Source organism: Moschus berezovskii, chromosome 18, assembly GCF_049115385.1.
Source record: "Moschus berezovskii isolate FMDL1 chromosome 18, NW_MosBer_1.0, whole genome shotgun sequence".
Taxonomy (NCBI): domain Eukaryota; kingdom Metazoa; phylum Chordata; class Mammalia; order Artiodactyla; family Moschidae; genus Moschus; species Moschus berezovskii.
Genome location: NC_142477.1, coordinates 47117537 through 47135475, shown reverse-complemented (window position 1 = coordinate 47135475; position 17939 = coordinate 47117537). Strand labels below are relative to the sequence as shown.

At 41.8% G+C, this 17939-nt stretch overlaps 2 protein-coding genes across 2 annotated transcripts; both read right to left on the bottom strand.

The window, feature by feature from the left end:
• Positions 1–11919: 11919 nt before the first annotated feature.
• Positions 11920–17297, bottom strand: LOC148774983 (uncharacterized). The gene is made up of 3 exons (XM_088827585.1): positions 17277–17297; positions 17048–17157; positions 11920–12799 (listed from the first exon to the last, which is right to left on the bottom strand). Exons 1-3 carry the CDS (start codon positions 17295–17297, stop codon positions 12340–12342), a joined length of 591 nt encoding a protein of 196 aa, XP_088683711.1. The 3' UTR covers positions 11920–12339.
• Positions 15752–17000, bottom strand: LOC148774984 (endogenous retrovirus group K member 10 Gag polyprotein-like). The gene has a single exon (XM_088845554.1). The coding sequence runs from the start codon at positions 16961–16963 to the stop codon at positions 15752–15754; it is 1212 nt and encodes a 403-aa protein (XP_088701680.1). The 5' UTR covers positions 16964–17000.
• Positions 17298–17939: the final 642 nt, after the last annotated feature.

Here is a 17939-nt window from a genome sequence, read left to right as displayed (position 1 = left end):
TCAGATGGAGAACACATTGAATATGAACAGGAAACGCATATTCTTTTAAAAGTCAACAATTTCTGTTAAATGGCAGATCCTGCTTTTTCCAAAGGCTGCGTGTAGAAAATTTATTGAAGATAATTGAAGTACATTTGCAAATTTCCCTTTCATCTAATCATGAATATGTATAGAATATATATTTATTCCAGCTATGAATTTCTTTGTATCTCTAAGCTCTCTGTTTGGGGGGATTTTTAAAAATTTATTTTTTTAATTGGGAGCTTCCCTGGTGACTCAGCTGGTAAAGAATCTGCCTGCAATGCAGGAGTCCTGGGTTTGATCCCTGGGTTGGGTAGATGCCCTAAAAAAGGGAAAGGCTACCCACTCCTGTATTCTGGCCTGGAGAAATCCATGGACTTGTATAGTCCATGAAGTGTCAAAGAGTCAGACACGACTGAGTGACTTTCACTTACTTTTAATTGGAGGATAATTGCTTTATACGATTGTGTTGTTTTCTGCCATGCATTCAACTTGAATCAGCCATAGGTATGCATATGTCCCCTTCCTCTTGAACCTCCCTCCCACTTTCCATCCCATCCCACCCCTCAAGTTTGTCACAGAGCACAGGGTTTGAGTGAGGGAAGGAGAGGGAGGGACAACTGAGAAGTAGCATTGAAATATACACATTCAGTTCAGTTCAGTTCAGTTGCTCAGTCGTGTCCGACTCATTGCGACCCCATGAATCACAGCACACCAGGCCTCCCTGTCCATCACCAACTCCCGGAGTTCACTCAAACTCATGTCCATCGAGTCGGTGATGCCATCCAGCCATCTCATTCTCTGTCGTCCCTTTCTCCTCCTGCCCCCAATCCCTCCCGGCATCAGAGTCTTTTCCAGTGAGTCAACTCGTCGCATGAGATGGCCAAAATGTTGGAGTTTCAGCTTTAGCATCAGTCCTTCCAGTGAATACCCAGGACTGATCTCCTTTAAAATGGACTGGTTGGATCTCCTTGCAGTCCAAGGGACTCTCAAGAGTCTTCTCCAGCACCACAGTTCAAAAGCAGCAATTCTTCAGAATTCAACTTTCTTCACAGTCCAACTCTCTCATCCATACATGACCACTGGAAAAACCATAGCCTTGACTAGACAGACCTTGGTTGGCAAAGTAATGTCTCTGCTTTTTAATATGCTACCTAGGTTGGTCATAACTTTTCTCCCAAGGAGCAAGCATCTTTTAATTTGATGGCTGCAATCAGTATCCGCAGTGATTTTGGAGCCCCCCAAAATAAAGTCTGCGCTTGTTTCCACTGTTTCCCCATCTATTTCCCATGAAGTGATGGGACCAGATGCCATGATCTTTGTTTTCTGAATGTTGAACTTCAAGCCAACCTTTTCACTCTCCTCTTTCACTTTCATCAAGAGGCTTTTTAGTTCCTCTTCACTTTCTGCCATAAGGGTGGTGTCATCTGCATATCTGAGGTTATTGATATTTCTCCCAGCAATCTTGATTCCATCTTGTGCTTCTTCCAGCCCAGCGTTCCTCATGATGGACTCTGCATATAAGTTAAATAAGCAGGGTGACAATATATAACCTTGACGTACTCCTTTTCCTATTTGGAACCAGTCTGTTGTTCCATGTCCAGTTCTAACTGTTGCTTCCTGACCTGCATACCATATGTAAGATAGATAGCCAGCGGGGGGATTTTTATAGGTAAGATTTCTAAATGTTGGTAACACATTCTTCTAAAAGGCAACACAGGACAGAAAAAGCATTGACTTTGAAATCAGATGCTCCTGCCTTTCCATCCTGGCTCTGTGACTTCTCATTTGCACAGCCTTCAGCAAACACTACACCTTCTTCTTATGCCTCAGTTCCTAGATAGGCAGCAAAAGGATAAAAATGTTGAACCACCTTGTGAAGTTAATTATCCGAACAACTGAAAGAAGGGTGGGTTCAACACGTACTAATGCTTTTTTACATTGCAATGATATCTACATACCTTGTTTTCCATCATGCTGCATTAAACTCCACTCTAAATTATGGTAACTTTTAGAGGAGACGTAACTTGAGTTCTTAAAAAATAATTCAAGAAATTGAAATTTCAAAACACTGATAAGTTTAGAACTAAACCAAAATGATTTTTCTTCCATCCTTCCTTTTATGACTAAGAACAGTATCATACAACATCCAGGTATTTATTACTACATTGATTTTAAATCTCTGAGCTTGAGCCATATATATATCAATCTTTTCTAGATGTAAAAATATTTTCTATATATATATAAACATTGGGCTTCCCAGGTGACTCAGTCATAGAGAATCTGCCTACCAATGCAGGAGACACGAGTTCAATCCCGGGGTCAGGAAGATTCCCTGGAGAAGGAAGAGGCAACCCACTCCAGTATTTTTGACTAGAAAATCCCATGGTCAGAGGAGCCTGGCAGGCTATAGTCCATGGGATTGCAAAAATGTCAGAGATGACTTAGCTACTAAACAATAGCAACAAACTAAACACCAGGGCTTTGGACTAACAAGGCCCTAGCATGTTTCCATAAAAATCATAGACAAAGACAGAATTGCTCTTAGATTTGATGTTCATAAAGTTGTATTCAGTAGAGTATTTAATTCATGAGCAATCAATCATAATTTGGAAAAGATTATTCTTGTTCCACATGTGGGCATGATTTTAGCCAACTCTTCTTTATTGGAATTATTGTTAAAGAGAAATATGTATGTGTGGTTCATGGGGTCACTAAGAGTCGGACACGACTGAGCGACTGAACTGAACTGAACTGAATCTTAATTTTAAAAGGTGACTAACCAAAATATCATATCCTGTATAAGAATGTCTTTTCAGTCATTTTTGAGTAACTAGTATATTCAAGGGACCCTGAGAAGAAGCACAAAAGCGTTAAGTCCCAGTCACTGGCCTAAGAGCTTATTGTGCAACAGGACAAATAAGACATTTACTAAGGATAAGGGTGATTCAAGACAGTTTGAGAGAAAGCCTATGAGTGGAAATGGTAATAAATGCTGTGAAAGACCAGAGGAAGGAGAGATCCTGTCAGACAGCGTGATCAAAGCAATCTTGGCAAACGTGACTGGGCTTGAACTTGATCTGAAACGATGAATAGGATTTTGACAGATGGTGAGGAGGTAAACAAGCAATGCAGGTAAACAGGAGAGCAGAAGCTATGTGAAGGCCCATAAATTATGAAGGAAATTAACATCTAAAATCAAAGCAGTTGATTAATTTAAACTTAAGAATTTTTCAACAAAGAAAACTGTTTAAAGGAATATGGGCCAGTGCCATGTATTGTGATGACTCAAACAGACTGACATATAGTTTAAACTATATATTTAACACATAGAACTCATAAGTTTTAAGAAATAATTTTCCATGATGCATTGGAAAATCCTGTTTTTTTCCCACTCAGTGACTTGGGTGGGGATGTTTTTTTGATTATGGAAAGGAGCAGAAGCATTGACTCATTTAAGAAACATAAGTATTACATATTAAATTCTTTCCACACAACCTTAAATAAGAGAGTAAACAGGCAGTTGATACTCTGCCTTCCTATTCCAAAAACATATGAGCATATTGTTTTGAAACTTTCTCATCTTTCATCTTTCATCCCTAAATTTTTCCTAACTGCCACTCTTTAAGCAGGTATTGCTATGGAGTACATTAATTAGAGAATGTTCAGAAGGACATGACTTCTTTTTCAACATAAAAAAAAAAAGTTTACAGATAAATATGCACTTCAAAGAAACTTTTAAAAATCTTCTCTTAAATAACTGAATCTCTTTCTTTTTAAGTTTATGTCAGGTTGACATCAAAAGCATACAATTATTGAATTGTTTCTCCTGTTCAGAACACTTCAGCTGGCAGTCACTAATACAGTTTGTTTGACAGATTTATGAAGCAAATGAAAAAGATCTATTTAAGCTGATTTTCTTGTCCAAGGACAATCTGAGGGAGTCTTTCCCAAGGACAATGGGCAGTGCCTACTATGTCCATCTAACCTGAGGGCAAGAAAATGAGTGTGCCCATGCTGAAATAACCCATCTGTAACCTGCTGTTTTAATTACTGGGAACTGCAGTACAAATGATACAAATAACAATGTTAGCGCTTAAGAAGGGGAAATTATCTTAATTGACCTTGGTAGAATTTCTCTGTCCTAAAATAGATGAAGTATATCAATTTTCACAGATAGTACTAACTCTATTCTAATTAGAAACTTCATTTCCTGAGGAGTAAACAGTGTCAGAGTTAAAAAGCTTAAAAACAAGTTATTTGACAGACTGATATTTATAATGATATTTATATTCTTTCTGTTCATAATTTTAAAATTTCATCTCTTTTCAATGTTGTCTTTATCTTATAAAAATGTATGAGTATGCTCCAGGAGTTGGTGATGGACAGGGAAGCCTGGCATGCTGCAGTCCATGGAGTCGCAAAGAGTCAGACACGACTGAGCCACTGAACTGAACTGAACTGTAAAAGAAAACAGGTCACTAAACGGAAGTCCAGAAGTGAAAGCATCACAGACATCTTTCACATCTCTGTGGGATGCTGTTTCCACATACTCAGGCATTGCTATTCCTCAAGGAACAAAGGAGCAGATTGGCTTTCTTGTAGAGTCACTGACAGGTGAGTTCAAATGTGTAAAACCTATACTTATGCACTTTCATCAATTGAAGCATATTGGGGGGGAGATGGATCTTTTCCTCTGTTTCCTGTGTCAAGCATAAATAAGACTTAAGAGCCTACCAGAGATATCTGTCACTCTCTGTTCCACAGGTGCTTAATCTAGTAACAAAGAACAAAACATATCCCCCTTTGAAAACTTGAGAGCACAAAGATGAAACCACAGGGCTTAAATAAATTCTAGTGAAGATTTGTATTCAAATGCCATATCAGACTACCTTGGAAAAATATGAGAAATATATTTCTTTGGTATTTAAAAATTAAAACATAACAGTAAACTAATGATACTTAGATTATATTGAAACATCTTGATTTTAAATGAACCTGTTCTCAAGTTTTTAAAATTTGATCCAAGTAGTTCCATCATTTATGTGATCATTTCAGCGTCCACTCATCTCCTTGTTGTTACCTGTGTGCTTAGTCGAGTCTGACTCTTTGCCACCCTATGGACTGTAGCCTGTGAGGCTACCCTGTCCATGGAATTTTCCAGCAAGATTACTGGAGTGTGTTGCCATTTCCTTCTCCAGAGGATCTTCCCAACCCAGGGACTGAACCCATGTCTCCTGTGCCTCCTGCATTGCAGGCAAATTCTTTGCTGCTGAGCCACCAGGGAAGCCCATATTTACCTCCCTACAGCTCTTCCTTCATTGACATATTCAGCCCAAATATACTCAACAAGCAAGGTTATATCATGGTGAAAAGGTAAGAACCTTGCCCTTCATGGTTTTGGAAGAATCATTAACAGATATGCAAAAAGATAACTACTCTAAAGGAAATGCGTCTTTTTGTTATACTACAGCTTCTTCTAGTAAAGTAATGCCAGGCTACAGCAATACAGTGAATCGTGAGCTGACAGATGTTCAAGCTGGTTTTAGAAAAGGCAGAGGAACCAGAGATCAAATTGCCAACATCTGCTGGATCATCGAAAAAGCAAGAGAGTTCCAGAAATCATCTATTTCTGCTTCATTGACTATGCCAAAGCCTTTGACTGTGTGGATCACAATAAACTGTGGAACATTCTGAAAGAGATGGGAATACCAGACCACCTGACCTGCCTCTTGAGAAACCTGTATGCAGGTCAGGAAGCAACAGTTAGAACTGGACATGGAACAACAGAGTGGTTCCAAATAGGAAAAGGAGTACATCAAGGCTGCATATTGTCACCCGGCTTATTTAAATTATATGCAGAGTCCATCATGAGAAACGCTGGGTTGGAAGAAGCCAAGCTGGAATCAAGATTGCCAGGAGAAATAGCAGTAACCTCAGATATGCAGATGACACCACCTTTATGGCAGAAAGTGAAGAAGAACTCAAAAGCCTCTTGATGAAAGTGAAAGAGGAGAGTGAAAAAGTTGGCTTGAAGTTCAACATTCAGAAAACGAAGATCATGGCATCTGGTCCCATCACTTCATGGGAAATAGATGGGGAAGCAGTGGAAACAGTGTCAGACTTTACTTTTTTGGGCTCCAAAATCACTGTGGATGCTGATTGCAGCCATGAAATTAAAAGACCCTTACTCCTTGGAAGGAAAGTTATGACCAACCTAGACAGCACATTAAAAAGCAGAGACATTACCTTGCCAACAAAGGTCCGTCTAGTCAAGGCTATGTTTTTCCAGTGGTCATGTATGGATGTGAGAGTTGGACTGTGAAGAAAGCTGATCGCTGAAGAATTGATGCTTTTGAACTTTGGTGTTGGAGAAGACTCTTGAGAGTCCCTTGGACTGCAAGGAGATCCAACCAGTCCATCCTAAAGGAGATCAGCCCTGGGTGTTGACTGGAAGGACTTATGCTAAAGCTGAAACTCCAATACTTTGGCCACCTTATCCGAAGAGTCAACTCATTGGAAAAAACCCTAATGCTGGGAGGGATTGGGAGCAGGAGAAGAGGATGACAGAGAATGAGATGGCTGGATGGCATCACCGACTCGATAGACATGAGTTTGAGTAAACTCCAGGAGTTGGTGGTGGACAGGGAGGCCTGGCATGCTACTATTCATGGGGTCACAAAGAGTCGGACACAACTGAGTGACTGAATTGAACTGAACTGAACTGAACTGGTAGCTTCTTCAGTATAATCATTGTCTTGTTTTACAGACAGACAGGATGAAACAAGACCATGTACGTGCTGATGGAGCAATTTGTGGAAAGACCCAGAAGCTTTCCTAAAGTGTCAAGATATGAATATGGCAGAAATTTGATATAACTGGAGCTCAGTGGAGCAAGGAGAGGAAAGGGCCTGGGGAGATAGATGGTAAACTGTCATAAGAGGTCTTGTGGACATTCTACACAGGAGTGAAACAGAGGAGTCCGGGGAATAAATGAATTGGGCAGAGAAAGTTTAAATTAGAGGTCGGAATTCTGGTTAGGAGTTTCCAGTCTGTTTTGTACCTATTCAAATTTAAATAGAAAGATTTACATTGAATTCTGCAAAGAGCAGGAACCTAAACCCTCAAATTCTGGAATTCAGTGTTTTCTTATAATTTGTACTCTATCCAAACTAAACACAACAGCAGACAACCAATGTCTATGAACATAATGGACTTGAATTGTGTAAGCCCCTTTGGGGCAGTATTGCTATGATCATAAATTATAATTAAAATCAGGGGGTGGGGGGCCACAACATAAAAAGAAAAACAATTTTTAAGTGCTTTCAGATCTTTTAAGTGCTTTCAAAACTCACCATGTGAGTTTATGTTTTAAATTTTGTTTGGACACTGATTAGAGGGCCTGTATTTATTTGTATATGGTTAATTCACATTACAAGCAAGAATTAAGAATATTTTCACCTTAGCCCTTTCTTTACCCTCAAAATAAACAATCAAGTATATATTTCTTGATTGATTTAATGTGTGGAAAGCAAAATGTTAGCCTGCATTACAGATTCAGGCATATTTCTCCCTCCACTCTCATCACTCCCTAAAATGTTATTCTTTTCTGCCCTCACATTGCTTTGCTTGTATTTTTTCTCTTCCCTCTGCCTTTGGCCACTTGATTGCCATTTGTTTTTCACCTATTTTGTTGTATCTGCTTTCTGTTGAAATCTTCTGATTCTTCCCTAGTTAGGTGTCCATCCTTTGGTTCCTAATGCCCTTCTGATTATCTTTTAAAGGGGCATTTTTTAAGTTAAGTTGTAATTCTTTGACTATTTTCCTGAACTAAACTGTAAATTTCTTGAGAACGGGATCATGTATGATTGCAATTTTTATCTATGTCATCACTAGTAAAATGACAGGCATGTAACAGGCTCTCGATAAATTTTGAATTAAATAGAAATCACCATAAAAATACAAAGTGCCAATGAAATTACACAACTGTTACTCAAATTATTATGCATATTGCAGGATTTGTTAGTTTATCTAAAGTCATTTTCTTTTAAAATCCAAATAGGAAGCTGCTTTTCTAAGTTGATACAAAAATCTTTGCCAAGCTTAACTTTGTAATGGTTTAGTATGTCAAAGAAATTAACCCACATTGTTGCTGAACCTTTAAATCGAAAAGCAAAATTAGGATATTTTACATATTTATAATATATAAGATGTTCATAAATATATAAAAATAATAGTGGGTTTTCACTTTTATGTAATACTGACAATCATGTAATCAGTTCAGTTCAGTTCAGTCGCTCAGTTGTGTCTCTTTGTGACCCCATGAATCACAGCACGCCAGGCCTCCCTGTCCATCACCAACTCCCGGAGTCAACCCAAACCCATGTCCATTGAGTCAGTGATGCCATCCAACCATCTCATCCTCTGTCCTCCCCTTCTCCTCCTGCCCTCAATCTTTCCCAGCATCAGGGTCTTTTCAAATGAGTCAGTTCTTTGCATCACGTGGCCAAAGTATTGGAGTTTCAGCTTCAGCATCAGTCCTACCAGTGAACATCCACGACTGATCTCCTTTAGGATGGAATCATGTAATATTGTTTTTAATTATTGCAATTAGCATCAGAAGTTTCCAAAAATAGGAATTGAGATGATTAGGCAACAAATCAAACTAAAATAAAAATAATACACTATAAAAATTGTTCTGCATTTGAGAGTTTGGTGATTAGTTTTTGTTTTCTTAGCCTTAGAGGAAATGTTTAGACTTAAAGCTAAAGAGAACTAATAATTACTTAAATTCTTCCATAAGTTACTTGCAAAGGAACTGTCAGCTTCATTACAGAATTTTCCCTCTCAGTTGGTGGAGAGGCAGCTATTACAGGTCCTTTGAAGACCTCTGGTGGTAAAAAGGAAGCATTGTTCACCTCCTGCTTCACAATTCATGAAGTTAAATTTCCCTTGGTGCCTGTACTTTCTGATATTTAACTTCTCTTTTCACAGGTATAATTCAAAACCTAATAAAGTTTGCCAAGGTATGTACCTCTGTTCTATTACTTGAGTCTTAACATTTTCAACTGTATAATGAGTAAACAAAAACACTGCTGCTAAGTCGCTTAAGTCGTATCCGACTCTGTGTGACCCCAAGATGGCAGCCCACCAGGCTACGCCGTCCCTGGAATTCTCTAGGCAAGAACACTGAAGTCGGTTGCCATTTCCTTCTCCAATGCATGAAAGTGAAAAGTGAAAGTGAAGTCGCTCAGTTGTGTCCGACTCTTTACAACCCAATGGACTGCAGCCTACCAGGCTTCTCCGTCCATGGGATTTTCCAGGCAAGAGTACTAGAGTGGGTTGCCATTGTCTTCTCCAAAAACAAAAACACTAAGAACAGCAAAAACCAAAACAATTAATCACAGTGAAGATAGTCTATCAATTGAGACAGCTTCAAGTTTGAAGATTTAGCAGAAAAGGAAAGGCAAATTTCTTCTTTAGTGTTTCTGAGTACATAAACTGGACTGAAAATGAAGGCAGTTTTCCAGTCCAATATAATAATGCTCTGCCAAACATGAAAAGGAACATTTACAAAGTGGAGTTTTTAAATTCCAGCTGAATAACCATGTGTCAAGCAAGCTATAGAAGGGAGCTTTACATGGGACACACGACTTCTGTAGGTCTTCTTGTTTCAATATTTGAGGATTTTCCATCTATAATTCAACCATCTTTGCAAACAAATTCATATGAATCATACATGATTATAAACTTTGTTTACATGTAAACTTAGCCAAAGGGCTTCTCAGTGGTAAAGAATCTGCCTGCCAATGCAGGGAACATGAGTTTGATCCATGGGTTGGGAAGATCCCCTGGAGAAGGAAATGGCAACCCTCTCCTGTCTTCTTGCCTAGAAAATTCCATGGACAGAGGAGCCTGGTAGGCTATAGTCTGTGGGGTTGCAAAAGAATCAGACATAACCTAGTAACTAAACAACAGCAAGTTTAGGCAAACTCTCATTTCAGTCTGGGACTCAGCTGTCTCCTTTGCAAAAATGAAGGGGTTTCTCCTTTGCAACCATGAAAATGGTTGACCAAAATTCTGAGCATCAGACGTTGAGTGCAATGCCATACTCATTGGGCTTGAAATGGGACTAGTTTTAAGTTACATCTCTAACATAATTACTTGGACATACAAATTAAATTCCCTGAGGTTCAAATATGTTGTCTGTGATTTGGGAGCCATATCCCAAAACCTGCTGAGTGCTTTAATTCATTCTACAATATCACCTTCAAATAGGGAAAATTAGTGATTACTATCAAATTATTTTCAACATATCACTGAAATCTGTCTTCCTGAAATTTTTATCCATTAACACAGATAACTCTTAGAAGATAAGTGTCTTCTCCTTCTTTGTTTCACTTCTTTAAATGTTTAAGAAGTTGTTCCTCCTTCAGTTCAGTTCAGTTCAGTTGCTTAGTCCTAGTTAGCTATTAATAAAAATTCCTTGGGTTCTCATTTGATCTACTTTCAAGTTTTCTTACTGTTCTTATAATCCTTCTATAAGCTGTCTCCAGTAGGCTGATATAAATTTAAAATAGAGCACAGAGCAAGGTAAAAGATTATTACAGTTAATGAAAGGCCGTGAGCTTTCTTCCCTGATAGATTCAAAACTTTATCCACTGGGAATGATCCAGCCAAAATGAGGAGAAAAAGGAATGGAAATAAATAACCTTTCAAAATTCATTTCAGCTTCACATTACAACTGCATGAATCTCCCATGTAGGGGCCCCATTTTCAAAGGAACAACTTGGGTCATACATTCAAATTGATGCTTTTGAACTGTGGTGCTGGAGAAGACTCTTGAGAGTCCCTTGGACTTCAAGGAGATCCAACCAGTCCATTCTAAAGGAGATCAATCCTGGGTGTTCATTGGAAGGACTGATGCTAAAGCTGAAACTCCAATACTTTGGCCACCTCATGCGACGAGTTGACTCACTGGAAAAGAGTCTGATGCTAGGAGGGATTGGGGGCGGGAGGAGACAGGGACGACAGAGAATGAGATGGCTGGATGGCATCACCGACTCGATGGACATGAGTTTGAGTGAACTCCGGGAGTTGGTGATGGACAGGGAGGCCTGGCGTGCTGTGATTCATGGGGTCACAAAGCGTTGGACACGACTGAGCGACTGAACTGAACTGAACTAAGCAAGGAAAGTAGAAGCAAGCAAACGCAGCCTAGAGGTCAGGTTATAGGCTGTATTATCATCTAGCTTAGTGATTCGGAGACGGCAATGGCAAGCCACTCCAGTACTATTGCCTAGAGAATCCCATGGATGGAGGAACCTGGTAGGCTGCAGTCCATGGGGTCACTAAGAGACAGACACGACTGAGCGACTTCTCTTTCACTTTTCACTTTCAATATTGGAGAAGGAAATGGCAACCCACTCCAGTGTTCTTGCCTGGAGAATCCCAGGGACGGGGGAGCCTGGTGGGCTGCTGTCTATGGGGTCACACAGAGTCAGACACGACTGAAGTGACTTAGCAGCAGCAGCAGCAGCTTAGTGACTAGACATTCCAGTTCTCTTGAATCTTTGAGTAACAGAGGCCCTATGTCACAAATATAAGACTGGTTCAGGTTGGAGAGCTTTGGTGAGTTTGGATGGGAAAAAATTGCAGCACTGCCAGTAAGAAGCGGGTAAAAGCAGGTTGCAAGGAGATCCAACCAGTCCATTCTAAAGGAGATCAGTCCTGGGTATTCACTGGAAGGACTGATGCTAAAGCTGAAACTCTGCCCGTGCCTGCACGGACGATTCAACGTTCGACACGAATCGGCATCTGTCGGCTTAGAAAAAAAGGAGAGAGAAAAGATGGGGTCGAGAGGATTGCAGTGTATAACAGCAATACTTTATTATGTAGAGTGCCCCTTATATATGCAAGGACAAACAAGATCTTAGTCAGCACATCAGGAATGTATATCCCCATGGTTACAGAAAGAATTGTTCTTTTACACAATGACTTCTTCCCTCAGGCCGTCAGAGGCAAGGTAATAACAAATTTGTTTTTCTCTTAAACTTAAGCTACCGTGACCCTTCCCACCTGCCTCCATCCGCCTTAGCCCACGGTTAATGTTTATCCAACATGGTCAAAGGGGTGGCGGGACAGGGGGCAATTGCCTTTACAGGCTCCTTGAAACAAGGACTGCTCCCAGGGCAGGCGCCCGAGGCGCACCGCTCCCCACAGCTCCCCCTTTTTATTTCTTTAATGTTGGATAAAGATCTATTAAGTGAGGGCAGTCAAAGAGAGGCGTCAGGAAGTAGGGCGGCAGTAAGACAAGAGTTAACCATTCCTTTTAATACGGGTGAATGCCATGAGCTGGTGAGTGATAAAATTGGATAAGCATTGTACAATACAAGGACCACAACAGAGCACACATACAACTACAAGCAGAATCACAAGTAAAGTTTTCCACCAATCTGTATGAAACCATGATTTGACTTGATCCCAGAATGGCACAGAGGAGTCTTGCATAGCCTCCACTTGCTCCTTCATATCATTAACAGCATCGGAAACATTGGAAGACAAATCAGGAATATAAACACAGCACTCTATTTTTATAACAGCACAGGTCCCTCCCTGAGCGGCATTTATGCGAGCCTCATGCAGCAGTGTTCTCAGCTGCTGACTGGTCGGCAACGGGGCAGTCTCCCTCAGGGTCAAGCGTTGCATCTGGGCATTCAGAGATCGCCTCCGCCGTGCGTACCAGCCTTTCCGGGAGCCAGCGCGGTGTTTCGGCATCCTGTGGAAAAACACAAACATGACCCCTTCCCCAGATTAACACAGGATCGGGGCCGTACCATTTGCCATCCAATGGATCCTTCCATTTTACCAGAGGACGTGCCTTTGTCGCATCATGATGCCAAAATCGCTGAGCTGCAGAGCGTCCATCGCGGTCCAGAGTCAGAAAGTTCAAAACGAATAGGGCGTGATAAAGAAGGTTAGTAGGGGTGTCTCCGTACACTGTCCCCCTTTTTAATTTAGTAAGTTGATGTTTCAACGTCTGATGGGCACGTTTAACAATACCTTGCCCCTGGGGGTTGTAAGGGATACCGGTTTTGTGTGCAATGCCAAAACGACTGCAGAAACTCTGGAAAGCTTTGCCAGTATATCCAGGACCATTGTCAGTTTTTAAACAGTGGGGCATCCCCATGGTAGCAAAACAACGCAAGCAATGCTGAATGCAATGACGGCTAGCTTCCCCAGATTGAAGGGAGGCTAAAAGGAAGCCAGAAAAGGTGTCAACAGTCACATGCACATATTTGAGTTTTCCAAAAAAGGGAATGTGCGTGACATCCATTTGCCACAGTGCGTTGGGCAATAGCCCACGGGGATTAACACCATAAGAAGGCACCACAAAGAATTGCGGGCAGGTAGGGCAAGTTTTAACTATTTGCCGGGCAGCTTCTCGGCTAATACCAAATTGCAAACGTAAAGAATGGCTATTTTGATGATGAAGGGCATGAGAAGCTTGTGCAGCAGAAACGGGGGTAAGAGAATAAATGCTGTGTGTGGCCTGATCTGTGAGAGCGTTACCAGAAGTTAATGGTCCAGGCAGGTTAGTGTGCGCTCGAATGTGACCGAAGAAACATGGTGACGTCCGGGCTTGAAGAAGTCGCTGAATGAGGGAAAATAGAGTATAGATAGAAGATTTAACGGCTCCTATAAAAGGCACCGTCTCAAGGACCGTGAGAGCACGAACTACATAATGACTGTCAGAATAAAGATTAAGGCTGTGAGGAACTTGTTGCAAAGCACGGAGAACAGCAAAGAGTTCAACTTCCTGTGCCGATTGATAGGAAGTTTGACAGGAATATGGAATCCCATCAATAACAAGTCCGGCGACGCCATTTGAAGAGCCATCTGTAAAAACAGTAATTCCATCAGGAAGGGGTTTCTGGTGAACAACCTTAGGAAACAAAAATGAATGAGTACATGCAAATTGCAGCAATCTGTTAGGGGGATAATGCTGAATGATTTGCCCAGGATAATTGGCGAGCGCCAACCCCCAGTCGTCAGAGAACTGAAAGAGCCAGGACTGTTGTTCACAAGAAAAGGGAACACAAATAAAGGAAGGCTCTCGCCCGAGATACAGAATAGATTCCGTTCGGCCTTTGGCAATAATTTTGGAAACAAGGACATGATAGGGTGTTAAAACACGAGAAGGAGATGATGGAAGATGAATCCAGCGCAGGGGGGTTTCTTGAAAAAGAACTCCAGTAGGAGAGTGAGAAGAGGGCAAGACATATAGTCCCCAGGGTTTCTGATAATCACAATACCCAGACTGCTGTTGGGAAATAGCAGTTTCTACTAGCTGGAGTGCCTGTTCTCCTTCTGGTGTCAAGGTCCTAGGGGAGGAAGGATGAGGATCGCCTTTAGGAATGTTAAATAAGGGTTATAGTTGTCCTGTTGTTAAGCACAGCTGAGGACGGAGCCAATTGATGTCGCCAAGAAGCTTTTGAAAATCATTAAGAGTAACCAAATTATCTCTAGACAACTTAACAGGTTGGGTATAAAAACTGGTTTGTTCTAGGCGAAATCCTAGATAAGAAAAAGGGGGAAAAGTTTGTACCTTTTCTTTAGCAATACAAAGTCCAGCGTTAGTGAGGGAGACTTCAAGGGAGCCGTATGCAGCAAGCAACCTGGTCTCATTGCTGTGGGCAAGAAGAATATCATCCATATAGTGCAATATATATACATCAGGGAAAGAAATTCGTGTGGCGGAGAGAGCAGCAGCAACGAATTTTTGACAAAGTGTTGGGCTATTAGCCATGCCTTGCGGCAGTACTTTCCAGTGATATCGAGCCATCGGCTGAGCAAAGTTAGTGGAGGGTACACTGAAGGCAAAGCGAGGACAATCCTGAGGAGCAAGAGGGATAGTATAAAAACAATCTTTTAAATCTATAATTATGAGGTGGGCATTACACGGAATGGCCATGGGAGAAGGCAACCCTGGCTGCAAGGCTCCCATCAGTTCCATAGTGCTATTAACCCTTCGCAGGTCTTGAAGTAAACGCCATTTGCCAGATTTCTTTTTGATGACAAAAATGGGAGAATTCCAGGGCGAATTAGAAGGTTCAATATGACCCAGCGCTAACTGTTCCTGCACCAGAAGCTGGGCAGCCGCAATTTTCTCGGCTGACAGGGGCCACTGATCCACCCACACAGGGTCAGGCGACTTCCAAGTTATTGGATCAGCGTGGGTTGCGGGATGTTCAATGGCCCCTATTAAAAATGGCCCAATCCTTTTCTTTCATTATTGGAACGCAATAAAAGAGGTTGCGGCATTCCTTGCCCGTGTTTTCCAAGCCCCGAAAAGGGAAGAAGCCCTTGATCAAAAAGCTGAGCCGCAACCTGAGGGCTGGGACTATAGAGGTACACTCCCATGGATGTCATCACATCACGTCCCCATAAATTAACAGGAATGTTAGGGAGGACATAGGGACGCATTTCACCTTGATGGCCTTCACCATCTTCCCAGTGTAACAATTAAGAACTTTGTTCAGGGTTATTAGCTTGTCCTATACCTTGTAGGGTAGAAATAGCCGCATGTTTTGCCCAGTTTTTTGGCCAATGTTTTTCAGCAATTACAGAGACATCAGCCCCAGTATCAAGAATTCCTGCAAAACGTTTGCCATTAATTTTTAACATTAGTTCTGGACGGGAGTTCTCAATTGATTTAAGCCAATAAGCATCAGATGAACCGAAACCAGCAGTGCCGCGAGTGACACGATGAGCTTTTCCCGCGGGAACAATAGGGAGTAAAATTCCCGTGCCGAATTTTTGAAAGATCTTCTGTTTTGTTGGCCGAACAGGGCAATTTTCTCCAAGTTTGACGAGCAGCATTGGATATTTGGGCATAAGCCCCAGGATGGTAATTTAATTGAGCATTAGTATTTAGATAAGGGCCCTCTCCAATTAACATTTCATAAGTAGTAGGAAGCCCTTGTCTCTGATTTGTTTCAGCTATAACTCCACATTGTTCTGTAAATTCTGATTTCCATAATAGATAGTCGCCGCCCGTGAGACAAGCGCGGGCGATTTGCTTCCAATCACTAGGAGGTAAATTTTGGCCCCCTAAATTTTCTACCATGGCTTGTGTAAAAGGTGCTGTGGGACCATACTGGGCGCATGCTACCTTTAATTCTTTCAATTGTTTAAATGGCAATGGTTCATAATAGCGTTGGTTAGCATTCTCAAAAACAGGAAATGCCTTGGGATAGCCAGCAAGAACTTCGCCTTCTTGCTGAGCTTGTTTCAGAGCTTGCTGGAGGGGGGATAAGAAGGAAGCATACGCCGGGGGCGCAGAAGGAGAAATAGGCTTTTTTGGCCCTGACAAGGGGGCAGCAGCAGAATTATTAAGAGGAGGAGTATCCACATTGTCTTTAATGGTAGACAGCAGCTGCTTCATTAGACATTCTAGTTCCTGGATACAGGTTTTCCCTTTTTCCTCCCCTGCTGCATCAGTCATAAGCAGCTCCCAATCCTCCTGATGATATTTAGCAGCTGCTTCTTCTAAAGTCTCTGTATCCTCAGGGTCAAGGGGACTTTCCTGCAGTGGCGGAATACTAGATTCTGGAGGAGGAGGATCATCCTGTATCTTATCTTTAAGCCTCGACTCATCCCCATTGTCTAGGTCCAAGCAGTCCCGGATTAGGGACCACAGAGAAAAGGCATCTACAGGCATTTTTCCGGGCCTGTGCAAAGTGTAATGTGCCTGAATTTGCTTTCCCACCTTTTTCCAGGTTTCTAAATTAACTGTCCCCTCTTTAGGAAACCAGGGACATACTTCTTCTACAAATGCAAGAAATGCATGCAGCCGTGGAGTGGAAACACGAATGCCTCTGTCTTTCAACATAATCTGCAGCATATGTACAAAGAATTGTCGGCTATTATTTTGTCCCATAGTTTATACTCTCGACAATAAGCCTTCCTACCCCTCAAACTTGTAACCTCAAACTTGCAATTTCACAAAATAAGCAAGACTCACGTGGTCCGGGTAGCGGCCAACAGTCGTCCGTCTTCGTGCCCCACGTTGGGCGCCAACTGCCCGTGCCTGCACGAACGATTCAACGTTCGACACGAATCGGCGTCTGTCGGCTTAGAAAAAAAGGAGAGAGAAAAGATGGGGTCGAGAGGATTGCAGTGTATAACAGCAATACTTTATTATGTAGAGTGCCCCTTATATATGCAAGGACAAACAAGATCTTAGTCAGCACATCAGGAATGTATATCCCCATGGTTACAGAAAGAATTGTTCTTTTACACAATGACTTCTTCCCTCAGGCCGTCAGAGGCAAGGTAATAACAAATTTGTTTTTCTCTTAAACTTAAGCTACCGTGACCCTTCCCACCTGCCTCCATCCGCCTTAGCCCACGGTTAATGTTTATCCAACATGGTCAAAGGGGTGGCGGGACAGGGGGCAATTGCCTTTACAGGCTCCTTGAAACAAGGACTGCTCCCAGGGCAGGCGCCCGAGGCGCACCGCTCCCCACAAAACTCCAATACTTTGGCCACCTCATGCGACGAGTTGACTCACTGGAAAAGAGTCTGATGCTAGGAGGGATTGGGGGCGGGAGGAGACGGGGACGACAGAGAATGAGATGGCTGGATGGCATCACTGACTTGCTGGACATGAGGTTGAGTGAACTCCGGGAGTTGGTGATGGACAGGGAGGCCTGGCGTGCTGTGATTCATGGGGTCGCGGAGAGTCAGACATGACTGAGCGACTGAACTGAACTGAACTGAAAAGCAGGTGAGGTAGAATAAAATCTTCCACTCAATATAAGCCTGTAAATAATGAATAGGCAGATAGTCTACAACCTTAAAAACATAGCTGATAACATTTACTCTAGATAAAATGAAAACAAGGCATCTGAAA

Bases quoted from the DNA above. Each gene is read 5' to 3' on its own strand.
- LOC148774983 (XM_088827585.1), bottom strand. From the start codon at position 17,297: ATGGGGATATACATTCCTGAT. The intron at 17,158-17,276 runs GTGCTGACTAAG...TTTTTTTCTAAG, and splicing joins TGGGGATATACATTCCTGAT to CCGACAGACGCCGATTCGTG. The intron at 12,800-17,047 runs GTGAGTCTTGCT...GTTTTTCCACAG, and splicing joins TTGGCCGCTACCCGGACCAC to GATGCCGAAACACCGCGCTG.
- LOC148774984 (XM_088845554.1), bottom strand. From the start codon at position 16,963: ATGGGACAAAATAATAGCCGACAATTCTTTGTACATATGCTGCAGATT.